At 63.5% G+C, this 15875-nt stretch overlaps 1 protein-coding gene across 2 annotated transcripts; it reads right to left on the bottom strand.

Moving 5' to 3' along the window:
• Nucleotides 1-1411: 1411 nt before the first annotated feature.
• LRRC8A (leucine rich repeat containing 8 VRAC subunit A) lies at nt 1412-12144 on the bottom strand. 2 transcript variants are annotated; one of them, XM_054174362.1, is made up of 4 exons: nt 12067-12144; nt 10537-10662; nt 3340-5488; nt 1412-1721 (listed from the first exon to the last, which is right to left on the bottom strand). In XM_054174362.1, exons 3-4 carry the CDS (start codon nt 5479-5481, stop codon nt 1446-1448), a joined length of 2418 nt encoding a protein of 805 aa, XP_054030337.1. In that variant the 5' UTR covers nt 5482-5488; nt 10537-10662; nt 12067-12144; the 3' UTR covers nt 1412-1445. The 2 variants fall into 2 exon arrangements, with proteins under 2 accessions (XP_054030337.1, XP_054030338.1); XM_054174363.1 differs by lacking the exon at nt 12067-12144 and adding an exon at nt 11928-11952.
• Nucleotides 12145-15875: the final 3731 nt, after the last annotated feature.

The raw sequence follows: 15875 nt of genomic DNA, 5'->3' as shown, positions 1-15875 counted from the left end.
AGCTCACAGCACTTCCCCCTGCAGCCAAGCTGCTGGCCTGATGCAGAGCCAGAACCTGCAAGTCCTTCAGCCTCCTCCTCCTGATGGGCAAGAGCAGGCCTGGGGCATATGGCAGCCCCCCCTTGGCCACCCCACCCAGGGAGATGATTATCAGAAGCTGTGATGAGCGATCTGCCTCTGCCAGGGCAGAGGGCTGGGGTCTGCCAGACAACACCAAACAGCTCAGAGCTGCTTTAGTGAAGCCTGCAGTGCCCCAGGGGTCTGAGCAGCTCAGTCCAGAGGATTCTCACACTGCTCCTTAGCACTGGGGGATGGAAAGGGGAAGAGGACAGAGGTTTCTTTTCCAGCACCAAGCTCAGTTGGCATCGGCCTCTTGCTCAGGTCAAGGTGGCACAGGAAGTGGCAGCTGCTGAAGTGAGGAGGCCAACAGAATCACCAAGCAGCTCTGGAGACTGCACTGATGACAAACATGGGCACAGCATCCATCAGCTTCATGGAGCAGTGCAAGAGGTGCAGAGGAAACCCAACTGCCCCTCCTGGCTACCACCACCAGTGCCAGCAGACACCCAGCACTGCCAGTCTGTGCCCATTTCTGCTGGCTGGCAACACACCAGGACCTGGAGCAGCTTAAACACTTTGAAAGCCAAATCCTGAAGCAGCTCAGTGCTTGCAGGAGAGCAGACAGCCCAAGTGCCTTTGTCCAGGCCTTCCCCCCACGAGCCCAAACCCCCACTGCAGAACAGAGGAAGCTCTGGAGCCGTCAGTCAGTGCCTCCAGCACAGCAGCTGGAGCGATGCTGTGACCGACTCAGCAGCACACAGCACCTGGAGCTGGCCAAATAGTGCAATCTGAAACGAGCAGATGGAGTTGGAGGGGTTTGGTCCCTTCTCCAGGGCAGAGGAGAAGGTTTGGAGTGCAAAGGGGAAAGACACTTCAGTAAAAAAGCAAAAGGAAAAAGCAGCTCCTGCAGACAGGCTGAGGGCTGGGGGCAGCTTCTCCCCCAGGCCCTGATGCCAGCATCCAGCTGAAGTCAGCTGTGTCCTGCCCACCTCACCACCCAGATCTGAGCCAGCAGGGGCAGCCCCAGGTGCATGCACCTGGGGGTCCAGGCCTCCAAGTCTCTTGCTGTCTGCTCAGAGGGCTCTGGCCAGCCTCAGTCCCCGGCACAGTCAGACCTGCGTGCAGCAATTCCCCTCCGTCCCGAGGCCATTTTCTTCTCGCCAGCAGCATCCAGCTCCGGGCACAGGAGCTCCTTAGTCCCACTGGTCACCGGCCAGCTGCCCTGGCCTCCCCCTGAGCCCAGGCTTCCCCCCTCCTGCCTCCCAGGCAAGAAGCCCTCCCCCAGTGCCCTTTGTCTGGGGCCTCCTGGCCAGGCTGGCGGAGGGGGCAGAGGGGTCCGGAACGGCCTCTCGGCTCCTCAGGGGCTCTGCCCTCCGCCCAGGGCTTCAGGCCTGCTCCTTGTCGGCCCTCCAGAGCCGCTCCTTGACCTCGAGGGGCAGGGTGTTGAAGAGGTCCTCCTCCACCACCAGGCCGCTGCGCTTGAGCAGGGGGCAGTCGCCCAGCTCCACGGGCAGGCACTCCAGGCGGTTCCCGCGCAGCTCGATCTGCGCCAGGCTGCTCAGCTCCCCGACGCGCGACGGCAGCGACCCCAGCACGTTGTTGCCCAGGTGCAGCGTCCGCAGCTTGCGGCACTGGAACAGCTCCGGGGGCAGGCTCTCGATCTGCAGAGACACAGAGTCAGGCAGGGGCTGGGAGCCCCCCGGCCGAGCTCCTGCCGCCCACCGCGGGGCTGCCCCCCGGCACCCCTGCCCTGCAGGGCCGAAGGGGAAGGCATCACCGGGGGCAGCATCGGAGGCCCAGGAGCCTGCTCCCAGCCTCTCCCGCAGGGTTTGCTTCTGTCCCTCCCAACCCCTTCACAGCACCACTGCCTCCCAGCTCCTCCGCAGCCGCCAGGGGGGCTGGGGTCACACTGCCCCTGGCCAGGGCTCCCAGCTCGGCTGTACTCAGCGCAGAGGCTCCGTGGGCACCACTCCAGGCCTCTGGGACTGCTCCTCCATCCTTTCTGTGGTGCTTTGACACACTGCAGACTCCCAGCTCCAAGGCTCAGGGTTCTGCCAGTGCCCAAACACAACACAATGCAGCCACCAGCTGTTAGCTTTCCCACCACCACCTTCCTGCATCCATGAGTCACTAACTCACCAAGGCTCATTTCTAGGAAGGCTTTTAATAGCCCAGGCCTCCCAGAGAGCTTCTAGGAAAGCAACACAGCCCAGGGTTAACAAAGAGCAGGCAGCAATCCAGCACTGTCCCCACAGCCCAAGGGCTCAGCTTGGAGACTGTTTGTCCTTGCAGGCAGCCTGAGCTGTGTGCTGCCATCGTGGCTCAGGCTGCAAGAGCCCCAAATGAGATGGAGCCCGAGGAGAAGCCAGGAGGAGCCCAGAGCAGTCAAACAGCTCAGCCACTGCTGCTGCTCCTGCAGAGCCCACTGCAAGCAGCAGCCTGCAGTAGCTGCTCACAAGCTGCTGCAAGCAGCTCAGCCCCTGCAGGAACAGCACTGGGCAAGGAGGGGGTCTCAGGCAGCCTGTGTCCCACCATGGCCCACCCCAGCCAGCTCCACCAGTGTCTGCCTGCTAGAAGACCCCTGAGTATTCCTGGCCTTGGGAATGCTTCTTGCTGCCACTGCTCACTATAAGCAGCCAGGCTGCCAGAGCCCCAGGGCAGCTCTGGCCTTGCCCAGGCACCTGCAGAGGATGCCAACAGCTCAGCTGTGCCAGCAGCTCCTGCTTCAGAGCTGCAGCAAAGGCTGCACAGCACAGACCTGAACTTTCAGAGACTGCCTCCAAAGCCTGGCTGCACCCTCAGGAGCCCTGCAAACCCCTGAGCTGCCCGCAGCAATCCCAGCCCCGAGCCGGGAGCTGCTCCCTGGCAAGGCCAAAGCAGAGCAGCACTGCTGCACCCCGGCAGGCAGCCTGCCAGCAGCCCTGAGGGTCCTGGTGCGGGGCAGGGCAAACCAGGCCTGTTGCAGGACAGCTCTGCAGAACCCAGGAGCCACCAGCCGCATCTGCCTGCGGCCCGGCGCCGTGCAAGAGCCTCCTGCAGCCTCAGGAGGTAACCAACTGCCAGGAGGCCTCCCGGGAGGGTGACAGAGGCTCTCCAGGCTGCACGGCTCAGCACAGCTCTTCAGGGCTGGAAGGCTCCAGAGCAAGAGCTGCTGGGGCCTGGAGGCACCTGCAGCCTCCTGCCCTGGGCAAAGCCCTCCCAGGCCAGGTCCGGAGGGTCCGAGCGGGGCCGGCGGTGCCACGCGAGCGCCAGGGGCGCGCCCAGCCCCGCGCCCCTTACCCTGTTGGCTGTGACTGCCAGGCTCTGGAGGTTCTGCAGCAGCCCCACGTCGGGCGGGATGGCGGTCAGGTTGTTGTGGCTGAGGTCCAGGTAGCGCAGCTTGCGGCAGTAGAAGAGCTGCGTGGGGATCTTCTCGATCTTGTTGCGGTTCAGGTAGAGGCGCTCCAGGTTGGTCAGGTTGCCGATCTGCATGGGGATGTAGGCGATGTGGTTGTACCACAGCTTAAGGCAGGTGAGGCGGTGCAGGTGCTGGAAGCTGATGATCTCCTCGATGGTCTTCAGGTTGTTGTCCTTCAGGTCTATCTCCTGCAGGTTGTGGAGGCTGAAGATGGAGTGCGGGATGCGCTCCAGGTCGCAGCGGATCAGCTCCAGCTCCGTCAGGTTGACCATCTTCTTCAGGCTGTTGAGCACGATCAGCTTGGTGCCCTCGTTGTTGATGGAGAGCTTCTGGAGGTGCACGCCCACGTCCGTCACCACCTGGGGCAGCTTGGTGAGGTTGCTCTTCAGCCTCAGCACCTTCAGCCTCTTCAGCTCCCTCAGCCCGTCGATGACGATGTAGCGGTTGTTCTCGGCGCTCAGGTTCCCCGTCAGGTGGAGCTCCTCCAGGGTCTTCAGGCTGTAGATCCACAGAGGGATCTCCTTGATGTCTGTGAACTTGATGTGCAGGGACTTGAGGTTCTCCCTCAGGAAGGCCAGGGCCGGGGCCTCGATCTTGGCGGCCGTGTGGTAGAGCCACAGCTCCTTGAGGCTGGTGAGCTGGGCGATGCTGGGCGGGATGGTGACGTCGGGGATCAGCTCCAGCTTCAGCACCTCCAGCTCGATCAGGTCGAAGACGGTGTCGGGGATGCCGCTGAGCATGAAGAGATGCAGCTCCAGCTTGTCCTGGGAGTTCTTGGTGATCCTCTGGCGCAGCTTCTCCAGCGTCCACTCGTTGTTGAGGTTGAGCTGGCGCAGCTTGTTCTCGCTCACCTCGGAGAGGAAGACGGCGAAGCGCTTGGAGTAGAGGGGGTCGTACTGGTCGATGAGGTGCAGCATGAAGGCGAAGTCGTTCTTCACGTCGGGGATGTCGCTGTAGCTGCTCTCCTCGCGGATGGACTCGAAGGAGTACTTCTTGAGCGAGCGCCGCAGCATCCACCACAGCGTGTACATGCAGATCAGGCCGTAGAAGATCACCAGGCTGATGTAGAAGGAGGCCAGGATCTTGAAGAGCGTGGCCAGGGGGTGCGCGCAGCGGTACATGCGGTACCCGGTCAGGCTCTCGATGTCCACCTTGCAGTCCACGTCGAAGGTGATGTTGTTGACGTAGTAGACGGTGTAGCAGATGATGAGGATGAACTTGATCACCTTGATGATGGTCTGCCTCATGTAGAGCCGGTACACGATGTCCCCCTCCTCCACGTGCGTGCGGAACTTCTTCACCTTCTCGAAGAGGGCCTTGGCCTGCTCGCCCTCCTTCTTGTCCAGCACGCCGGTCTCGGAGCGGTCCACGATGCCCTGCTCCAGCCGAGACTTGGTCCTCTGCAGCATGGGCACGGTGGCCTCCACGTCCTCGCTGACCGTGGAGGACTTCTTGTCCATGGAGCCGTTCATCTTGCCGAAGGCGGGCTTGGTGTCGCTCTCCTCCACCACCGTCTCGGACAGGGCCCGCGTCGTCCAGGGCGAGTCGAAGCACTTCAGCAGGATGGACACAAAGTGCTCCAGCTTGGAGCTGGTCCTGGGGAACTTGAACCAGAAGTTGCTGCAGGCCAGGAAGATGAGGGTGTGCAGCAGCACCAGGTAGGGGAAGTACTTGGCGAACCAGTGCAGGCGGTTCTCGTAGCACACCGCGTCCACGTAGTTGTACTGGTGCCGGTCCAGCTCGTAGCGGATCCCGGTGGGCCCCGCCTCGGCCGGGCTGGTGTTGTGGTAGGGGCGCTCCGGGGCTGCCCAGCCCCTCACCGACTCATTGCAGGAGTCCTTGGTCACCCACTTGCAGGGCAGGCAGATCATCTTGTCCTGGGTGACCTGCAGCGTGCCCCCGAAGACGGCGATCATCAGCATGACGATGGAGATGTAGTCGGTGAAGACGTCCCACCAGGGCTTGAGGATGCGGTAGGCAGGCTGCGTGTCGGCGAAGTAGCGCAGCTCCGTCACCGGGATCATGGCGCCCCTGCGGGGAGACGGCGTGGGCACGGGGCACCCGGCCCCAGCACAGGGACTGTGGTGCCCCTGCAGGGCACCCTGCCCCAGCTGCTCCTCACAGGGCTGCAGGAAGCTGGCAGGGCAGGGCTGGGATTAGCCAGGGCCAGTCCCAGGTCACCCCAGGACATGCAAGCAAAGCTGCCAGCAGTCTGCTGGGGCTGGGGTCCTCGCTGCTCTGCCCCCCCAGAGGAGCTGCCACCAACCATCAGCACTGGCACCTTCAGCCTGGCACCTTCAGCCCGCTGCGAGCTCACAGGGCAGAGCAGGCTGTGGGTGTTCACTGCTGCCCCTTGGGACCTGATGCCAGGGCTGAGGAGTCACAGTGACAACACCCAGGCACGGGGCAGGGCTGGCAGCAGTCTGCTGCTGGGAAAGGACAAAGCTGCACCTGTGGTACTCTCAGAGCACGGAGGGAAGGCAGAGGGGCTGCTCCCAGCACAGTTATGGTCCCTGGGACTCGAGGGGACTCAACATCCCCCTGGCAAAGCCAGCTGGGCAAGGGCACAGCGCTGCCTGGCAGCTCCGTTCCCCCTCCTCTCAGCTCTGGCCTCCTCCCTTGGCCTCAGCTCCCCAGGATCAGTTCCTGGGCTGCGATCCTGCAGCAGCTGCTCTTGGCCTCCCTGGCTTCAGCAGCAGAGGAAGAGACACTGACAAGGAGTTCACTTCCCCGACCAGCTGCCCCCACCCAGGGCTCCTCTCAGCTGGGATTTGAGCGTCAGGAAGGAACTCCAAAGGTTCTGGGAAGCAGAGGCCTTGTGGCTCAGACTTCCAGATGAAAGCTGAGCACATTCTGCACAAGCCACAGAGAGCCCAAAGTGCTCCCTGCTGAGCCCCCTCCTCACTCCTGCCTCACCCCAAGGGCTTCAGCCCTTCCCCTCCCCACCAAGAGCCCTCCCCTTCCCCTGCCCAGCCTCCACTCCTCCCAGAGCTCCTTCCCCCTCCCTCAGTGCTTCCCCTTGGAGGCTGCTGCAGTCCTGGCAGCCCTTGCTGCTTACCCACAGCAGTCCCTGTGGAATCTGGAAGCTGTCTCCAGGAGCTGTGGTCTCCTGGCCAAGGTACTTCCAGCCTGGCCTCAAGGGGTGCCCAGCTCCTTCTCCAGAAGGCCTTGGTACCAGGAAGGAAAGCAGCAAGCAGGCAGCTCAGCTGCTGCCAGCCCTACCTGCAGCTCCCTGGGGCAGATCTCTGCACCCAAGGCCACGACCTGAGCGTCCCAGGAGAGCTCAGCGCCGGCAGGGTGGGGCAGGAAGCCTCCTGCCTGCCAGTAACAATGCCAGGGGCACTGGAGGGGAAGGACAGGCACAGCAAGGGCCTGGTGCTCCTGGCACCACTGCAGACCCTGTCCACCAGAAGGACACCAATAAACCCAGAGGCCACCTCTGCAGAAGCTGGGGCTTGCCAGGCCTTACCCAATGTGACTCTCAGCACCATCAGAACCGTGACAGAGAAGGTGGGAAGTCCCCTCCCTCCCCAGCCCACCCCAGCCTCCCACACCTGCAATCCCCTCCTGGACCCCAGAGAGTCCTGCAGCAGGATGCAAAATGCCTTCTGCATCTCACGGCTCCGTTTCGCCATCACCCCAGGGCAGCTGCTGCAACACTCTCCCCCTGGAGCAGAGCAGCTTCACTGCAGCTCAGAGAAGTCAGACTGCCAGGAGCCACCTCTGCCCCCCGTGTCCCACACACAGCAGGGCCCTTCCCACAGGGCCTGGGAAGGAAGCAAGCAGGTAGCTGGGAGGGAGCCTCCCAAGGAGCACACAGGCAGCAGGACTGAGATTTACCTGGAGGACCTTCCCCTGGCACAGGGACAAGCCCTGCACAGACAGCTGGCCCAAAGCAGAACAGGACTGCAGAGCTCCCAACAGTTGCAGCTTCCACCCCTCACTTGCAGGAGCTCCCTGAAAGCAGAGAGGTTCTCTGCACCCTCGGTGCTGTGCTGCTGCCAGGGGAGGCAGCCCTGGGGCACAGCTCCACAGTCTCCACTGCACAGGTTCTCAGCTCTCTGTGGATGAGTGCAGGGCAAGAGCCAAGCAGTGCTGGCAGCTCCTCACCCCCCAGAAGGCCAGGGGAGGAGGGGGCTGTTTGTGTGCTGCCAGCATCGGGGGTGGAGAAGGGAAACCCTTCCCCTGCCCAGATAGAGCCCTGGCTGATGACGAGCTGCAACATGCTGCAATCAGCCCTCCCCAGAGCAGAGCTTCCCTGCCCAGCATGCTGCCACCTGAAAGCCCTCAAAGGGCACAACAGAGCCCTTTGTGCTAAGAGCAGGAAGGGCAGAGCTCTGCTGGCCAGAAAGGGGGCAGGGGATTTATGGTCTCCTCCCCCTGTGCTTACTGGGCCCAGAATCAAAAGCAAAGAAAGGAGGCTGAAACAGAGCTGCTTTGAGGCACACCTCAGGACACCTTCCCAGCACAGGGGCAGCCACAGGATCCCCTGCAGAGCTCCAAGGCAGAAGATGGAACAACTCAAAGAGATTTTGTCCTCTGCTGTTCAGAAACACACAGCAGTGAAGCCAGCACCAAAGCCATGGCCAAGCAACCACCCCCCCACACCAGGCCCCTGCTGCACTGACAGCCCCCCGGGGCCAGGAGCCTCTGAGGCAGAGCAATGCCTCTGGAGTTTATCAGGGCTGGCACCAAGCACTGCTGCAGCAGCTCCTGCCTGCCACAGCAGCAGGCTCAGGGCAGGACCCTGCACTATCACAGCCACCCATGCAGCCCCCTGGCTTGGCCTGCCACATCTGGCAGCATTCTGGGCAGCCTGCCAGCACCATCAGGGTCTGTGGTGGTGCCACACAGCCATGGACACTGCCAGTGAGCTGCACTCCTGATGCAGACCAGAGGGGAAGGTCTGTGCCAGTTTACAAACACTGAATGGCCACAGGCTCCCCTCCAGAGTCCTCTGCTCCTTGCCATACACAAAGATGCTTCAAGGACAGGGCAGCAGAGCTTGCCTGGGCAAGGTGCCACTGCCTCGTGGCACCAGGGAGCTCTCCTGCAAGGCCTGGGGCAGGGGGTTGGAGGCATCCTGTGGCAGCTGCTCAGGGCAGCAGCAGCTCAGCAGCAGCTCAGCAGCAGCAGGCTACCAGCACTTCACCCCAGCATGGGGAAGAGCCAGAGGGAAGGTAACCAACTGCTCTCATCTGGAGACAGGAACAGGGCAGAGAGCAGAGCTCTGACTAACAAGCAGAGACCAAGTGAGCAGCAACTTTCAGGCAGGGATAATCTGTGCTGATTGCTGACAGACTGCCACAACATGCACAGCTCCATGGGTGTGCCACAGCTGCTCCCAAGCCAGCAGAGACGAGAGAGGCTGCAGCTGAGAGCAGAACATCAGCAACCAGCACAGCAGGATCCAGCCCCACTCTGGGGGGAGGACCCAACACATTCACCACCCCCTGTGAGCCTTGCCTCAGCACCACCAGCTCTGAGACACTGGCTGGGACCCCCAGCTCAGAACACTGCACATTGCCTTGGGACCACCTAACCCTTCCTCACCAGCAGCTGACAACAGCAAGGCTCTAAAGCAGAGCCTGTGGAGCAGCCCAGCACCAAGGCAGGCTGGGGCAGCAGCAGCAGCCTCAGATCTGTCTCAGGAGCAGCTCTGTGACCTGCCAAGGTAATTTTATAGCAGAGGTGAACAATGCTCAGTCACAAGGCAGCACTTCTTTGAGAGCAGACCATGACTGGATGCTTTTAGCTTCTAATGCAGTCTCACAGCAGCAGGAGAGAAATGCACAGTCCAGCTGCATGACCTGCAGTGCAAGCTGCAGCACAAAATGCATGCAGCAGATCAGCAGTGTAAGGAAGAGGCTGCCTGGGACCTGCCTGCCCAGAGCCAGCTGCAAAGCCTGAACTGAGGCTCCCTCTGAAATGAAACACAGCCCCAAGGAGGCTCCCCACACTCAGCTGAACAAACGACTCTGTGACCATCACCAGAACAGCAGCCAGGCACCCACCCACCCCCACAACCCTCCTCCCTGCCCCACCACTCACCTGACCTTGCACCTCTGCTTTCCTAGACCCCAGCAAGGCTCAGCTCAGCACCAGCAGTGAGCTCTACTCCCCTTGAAGCTCTCTACTGAACAAAAGCCTTCCTCAGAACGTGGAGGGGTCACACGGAGGCCTCACTAAGCCTGCTCCAATCACACAGCAACAGCACAACTGCTCACACACCTGACCCCACTGCTCACTGAAAAGCATCAAAATAGCCCCAGAGAGCCAGAGCCTCTGTCTGGAGGCCTGCAGCAGGCACTGGAGTGCAGTCAGCTCTCAGCAGCACTGCAGGCCCTGCACAGGTCAGACACAGGCTCCCAACACATGGCTCCTGGCAAGCCTTGAGGAAGCATTTGTGCACAGAGCAGGCTGAGCTTCCCAAGCACCAGCGGCTGCCAGGACACCAGCCAGGGCCTCAGGCAAGGCTCAGGAGCTCCTGACTGCTGGAGGCAGCACTCTGCACACCTCAGGACACTGCCCAGCTGGGCAGCATTCCCCACCCCAAAGCCAAGCACAGAGCTCTGCAGCACCTCTCACTGCTCCTCCTCAGGAACCCAGGGACTGGGAGTTTCTTGCAGCTGGTTTCTGTCGTTGCCTCACTGCCACCCACGCAGGTGACTCGCCAGGGCTCTGCCTAGGAGCTGGCCACACCACACAGCACCCACGGGAGCAGCTCCAAGCTGGGCAGCTCCTGCCACTGCCCGGCTGGCTCCCCTCGGGCAGCAGCCACCACACCGCTCCCGGGGCAGCCTTCAGGCAGCTCCTGCTGGGGCCAGGGTTGGTGTGGCCAGGAGCTGATGGATGTGCGAATGGACAGCAGTTAGAGGCCACTCCGGACAGGGCTCAGCTCCTTTGTGCTACCTCCAGGCTGGCTCAGGGCTCACAATGCATGGGCACACCACCACTCTCCCCACATCACCTCCCATCAAGCACCTTCCCTCCCGCTGCTCACCGCCTGTGCCCCACAGCCACCTTTGAGGAACCTCCTGCCAATTCCTCTGGCTTGGCAGCCGGCCTGCAGCCCTTACCCTGCAGCTGGGTTCTGCTATCTGCACTCCAGGGCCGTGTGCTGGAAGGGACGGCAGCTCCTGCGCGCTGGGTGCCGAGCAGGGGCCGGAGAGTCGCATTCCCCACACGCCATGGGAGCAGCTGCCCTGCGGGGACACAGACAGACAGCGTCAGAGAGGGGCAGCTCGTAGGGCCCCCCGCGGGGAAACAGCCGGTGAAGGACAGAGGCTCACAGAGGAAGGGCTCAGAGGCTCGCTGGGAAGCAGGAGTTGGTGCCCCGAGACCCAGGCAGGTGGGAACAGCTCTACGAGCTAAATAAAGCTGGAGGAGGAAGCTGCTGTTCCACCAGCGAGTGCCCGGGAGCAGCTCCTGCAGGCACAGAGCTGATGCCGAACAGTAAACATCACCAGCCCCAGCCTGGCAGGGCCAGACCAACCTCCTGGAAAAACAAACTCCTTTAGAGGGGAAAAGAGGTCACTGGCTTGGCTACCCCGCGCCTGAAAAAGCACGATTGTTCCTCTGGCTGCTGCTTCCAGGAGTGCAGCTCGCGGTCCTCGGCACTCCAGACCCGGGCAGCTCTCCCCTCCCAACACAGCCACCAGCAGGGATCTTCCTGAAGTGCCCCAAGCTCCGCACCACCGACAAGACTCAGCAGGGGTCTGGTCCCGGCTGCACGTCAGCAGGGCCATGGGAAGGGAGGGAGCGGAGCCGAGGCGTCCCCAGCGCCCAGCCCTGCAGGAGCGGACTGCGGAGCCTCGGGAAGCCTCCGGCCACCGACAGGGAAAGGCGAAAAGGAAAGAGACGTCGCGGGGCACAACCCAGCCCGGACCGGTGAAAAGGCTCAGGGTTAGGTTCCTCCTGCTCCCCAGGGTCCTGTCGGGGCTGGCGGATTTTGGAGCGACGCCGGTGCCACCAGAGCTCCCCGGTGTGAGCCGTGCCCGGCTGCGGCAAGCGCGGCGTCCCAGGGAGAGGACTCCCTGACCTTCCCCCCGCTCCTCCCGGGCAGCGGCTCGGCCCCAGCCCCGAGCCCGAGCACCTCGGGGCCGCCGCACACAGCCCCAGGCACCCTGCCAGCCACGCCGCCCCCCGAGCGGGCACGACGGCGTCCCCGGGGGGATATAAATAACCCCAGGGGCGGCCCCACCGCCGCCGATGACCGGCGCGGGGCTGCCCGAGGGGACACTCGGCACACAGGAACGGCTCTGCCTCGCCCCACGGACACGGGGGGGCCGCCAGCCCCCGGCTCGCCGCCCGCCCCGGCTCGCCCCGCCGCCCGCCCGGGGGACACGGAGGAAGGAATCCCTGCCCCGTTAGTCAGCAAATCCTCCCTGTCCGCCCGGGCGCTGCGCGGGGGGCAGCAGCGCTCAGACCCCACCTGCCCGCCGCGGACCCCGGCCCCAAGCCTGCGTACCGCGGGGTGCGGTCCGGTCCCGTCCCCTCTCGGCCGCCCCGCCCCGTGACACGTCCCCGCAGCCCCGCCTGCCCGTCCCCGGACCACCGCGGGCTGCGCGGCGGCCGCCGGGCCGCAGCACCCCGCCGCCGGTACCCACCTGCCGCCTCGGCCCCCGCCCGCCCTCACGCCGGCTCCTTTTGTTCGCACCGCACCGCACCGCGGGGCCCCACCCCGGAACTGACCTCACCCGCCCAGCATGGCCGCCACCAGCCCGGCCCGCCGCCGGGAGCTGCGAGAGAGGGCGCCGCCATCTTGGGAGCGGGCATGACGACAGCGCCGCGCCGCCATTTTTGTGCGAGACGCAGCGGGGCAATGAGGCGCGGGAGGGGCGGGGCCGTGAGGGCGGGAGCGCCATGTTGGTGCGGGGCAGCGCCTGAAATGGAGACCCTTAAAGGGGCCGCCGCCACTCCAGCCTCGGCGTTGGGCAGGCGAAGGGGACGGTAGGGAGCTGAGTGCCTTCACCTGCCGTGAGCTGCTCTGCTGTCCAGAATTGACTCTTGCCGTACAAAAGAAAACCCACACAGCGTCGTGCCCTGATTCATTCACACTACAGCTGCCATGCCCTGGCATCGCCTGGCTTCAGTTCTAGCCCCTTGGTGTGGTTCAAGCTCGTGAAGCCCTGGGAAAGTCCAGCAGGGCTCCTGGCGGCAGGAACGGCAGCCTGGCGTGGTAGGAGGAGGTGTGCAACGCGAACCTTGTGGCACTTGGAAAGAGCAGGCTGTGAGTCACCGCAGGGGTTTGGGTCTGCCTGACTCACCGCAGGACTCTGCGCAGCATCACTTTGGTGACAATCCATTAAGGATGGCCCAAAGTCCTTCACGATTTCATTAGCTGCGAGTGGCTCAGGGCAGCCGGCGTTACCCTGCGCACGCCAGCTGGAGCGCAAGGAGCCTGCCTGGCTGTCCAGGAGCGCTGTGGATCTTGGTGGCCTCCTGCAGCTGTAGGCGCAGGACCTGTACCAGAGGAGCTGTGAGCCCCCTGCCACAGGACCCTGCCGTGGACACTCAGCAGCCCAGGGCAACAGATGGATGTTAAATCTATCAGTAAGAGACAAGGTTGTGCCTGGGTGCAGGTTTTGAATCGACATCAGCTGGGGCAATTGTCTCCGAGGTCTGCAGCACAAGGTCAGCCCCAGCCCTGTCCTGCTCCTCACAGCTGTGTGCACAGTACCCAGCAAGTCCTGCTGAATCTCGGGACGCGAGGGGAAGGACCTCGCTACTGTGGAACCAATACAGAGGCCAAATCCTGACACAGAGGAGCTCCTGCCCCTTCTCCTCCTCCCTGCTGTGGCCCAGCCCAGGTCTCTGTGTCCCTGCAGTGCCTTCAGGGCTCATGCCCAGCCTGTCCTGGGACAGCTCAGCTCACGCAGCTCACAGAACCTCTCCACTGCCAGGCTGCCTTCCTGATAACTGAGCAAGTGAGCTCAGCTCAGGGGGACACCGACCGGGGAGGGTGCGAGGCTGGTGGAGGAAGGGCCGAAGCAAAGGGCAGAGAGGGCAGCAGGAGGGCCCTGAGCTGTGGGATGGCGCAGGACCTGCCCTGCTGACAGCGGCAGACGGCAGCTCTCCTTCCAGCTGTTTGTGTCAGAGCTGCTCAGAAGTTTAGCAAACAAAGGGTTTGCATCTCCCACACAGACATTCCCTCCTGCTTAGTCACCGCGGGGCTGCCTGCGCCCGGCCGGACGCGGGGTGAGACTGGGGACCCTTGGCAGGGTGGACGCCAGCCACTTCCTTCCCTGTGCCTCACTTTTTCCTGCTGTGGAAGGAGTCAGCACTCCCCCGGGACACCTGCACCCAGAGCCTGGTCACGAAGGGGAAGGGATGCCAAGAGAGGACATCTGGCTGGCAACTGCCACCCCTGCAAGGGCTGAGGGGCACAGCTCCTGCACCCACCCACTGGAACCCCCTCTCTGCTGCTCGCTGTGCCCCAGCCCAGCCACAGGACCCTGCGGGCAGCGGTCGCTGTCCTCTGGTGAACCTAACGCTGATGCCTTCCCTTCTGCGCCCTTGGTCCCTTCTCCCCCAGCACAGAGCCATCGGGGGACGTTTCCGAGCCTCCGACTGACTTGGAAATCCATTTTTCAAAATGACCGAGGGCAGAATCCCCTCCTGCGGCCATCCCAAAGTCATTGCAGCCCCTCCGCCGGGACCAGCCCCGATCGGGGCCAGCGCTGGTACACGTCCCGGGACAGCCCGAGCCTGGCAGCGCCGGCGCCGGGCCCCGGGGGAAGGGATCCGCTGCCAGGGGCTCTCTGCCGCTCGCCCTGCCGGTGCCCAGCGCGGCCGCAGCCCCCCGCCCCCGGTGCGCTCCCCCGCGGCCGCCGCTGCGCCCCGGCAAGCTCCGCCCAGGAAGCTGCGGCCGCCGCCCGCCGGGGCGGGGAGGGCAGCATGGGTGCGGGGACAGCCGGGGCGGCCGTGCCAGCCTCTCCCCGCGCCGGGCGGCCTGGCCCAGCTTGATGTAGGTGGGTTTCACCCCTTCCCTTCTGGGGCTGCCTTGTGCCTGCGTGTCCGCGCTTGCCGCTGCCTTCGCCGCTGCTCCCGCTGTGGGCTGGCACCCCGCGGGGCGACGGGTCCGGGGGCAGCCCTGTCCCCAGCTCCCTAGGGGTGCACCGGCGAGCGGTCGGGCTGGGCAGCGCCGGGCGGGTCCCTGGGGAGCACTGGGACGGGGGGAGGTGGCTGGTGCCCCTGGGCTGGAGGGCAGGAGGGGGCGAGTGACCGGTCCCGGCGGTGACCTTTCAGCGGTCGCCTCCCAGAGCCTCGGTGTGCTCTGTCCTGGTCACCCTGCCAGGGCCAGAGGTGCCCCCGCGCCCCACGCACTGCACAGCCTGAAGTGCCCAACCAGCGAGGGGCTCCCTGGGCCTTTCACCGGCTCCAAAAGCTTCTCCAGGGCTGGGGACCTGTGGCAGAGCCCACCCTGACCCCAGTGCTGCCTTTGGCTCCGTGCAGGAGCCCTGTGCACAGCTCGGACACAGCTCTGTTGCTTTCTGCAAGCCAGCAGAGCTCTTTTTTCGCTGCCACACTTGCACCTTGTCACCTGCAGGGTTGGTCCCCTTGGTCCAGTCCCACCTGCTTGGCATCCCAAAGCAGTGCTCCCCCACAGCTCAGTGCCTGTCCCCAGCAGGCAGCTGTCAGGGGCACAGTGGATATCTGACAGTCCTGAGCAGCGTTCTGCTGGTGCTGGCTTTTCCCACCTGGGCAAAGAGCTCTGCAGTGTCTCTGGGTCAGCTGGCAGCAGGGACTCCCATGGAGGTGCACCTAGCAGCACCGGGAACTTACCTGGGGCTGGGCAGCTTCACACCTGCTTTAATGTCTCTTCTTGGCAGCAGGTGAATGGAGCCATGGCTGGGCACAGGCCCTCCAGACTCACTGCCTTTATCTTGAGTGCCTAAGACATTAACTTGCTTTAGCTCAAATGCTGCATGCTCAGGGGGGACCTGAGGTGAAGGAACAAACACATCAGGCACAGAACTGGATTTGTTTTGAGCCGTGAAACACCAAAGCCCCTTGGAGGTGGAAGCTGACAGTTTGTTGGTCAGAGTAAAATTTGTAGCAGCTGAGAGGCCGAAGGTTTGCTGCTTTGAGTTTTGTTTCCTGTAACCTTAAGAGGATGAAGGAAGAGAAAAGGCTTTGTGTGGAGCAGGACTGCCCAGCCCCTGTCCCCAGGGGCACTTTGTTTTGCTTGGCAGCCCCCAGAGCCAAGGTGTGCAAACAGCCCCATGAGAGAGGAAGGTGGAGGTGCTGCAGGGGAGGAAGAGCAGGGGCAAGAGGTACCTGGGGTCAGTGAAACTCGATGGGGAGCTGCTGGTGAATGCTGACCTCCAGAGGATGCCCTCTCCCTGGTGCCAGTGCCACTGCCCACAGAGCAGAGGAAAGCAGGGGGGGCTGCAATTAGAGAGGCGGCAGGAGC

The sequence above is a fragment of the Dryobates pubescens genome, chromosome 29 (genome assembly GCF_014839835.1).
Source record: "Dryobates pubescens isolate bDryPub1 chromosome 29, bDryPub1.pri, whole genome shotgun sequence".
Lineage (NCBI taxonomy): Eukaryota > Metazoa > Chordata > Aves > Piciformes > Picidae > Dryobates > Dryobates pubescens.
Note: the sequence above shows the minus strand (reverse complement) of the source record. Positions and strands in the feature narration are given on the sequence as shown.

Excerpts from the sequence above, each read along its gene's own strand:
- LRRC8A (XM_054174362.1), bottom strand. The coding sequence starts at position 5,481 with ATGATCCCGGTGACGGAGCTGCGCTACTTCGCCGACACGCAGCCTGCC. Across the intron at positions 1,722-3,339 it reads TGGCAGTCACAGCCAACAGG|ATCGAGAGCCTGCCCCCGGA; the intron begins GTAAGGGGCGCG and ends GTGTCTCTGCAG.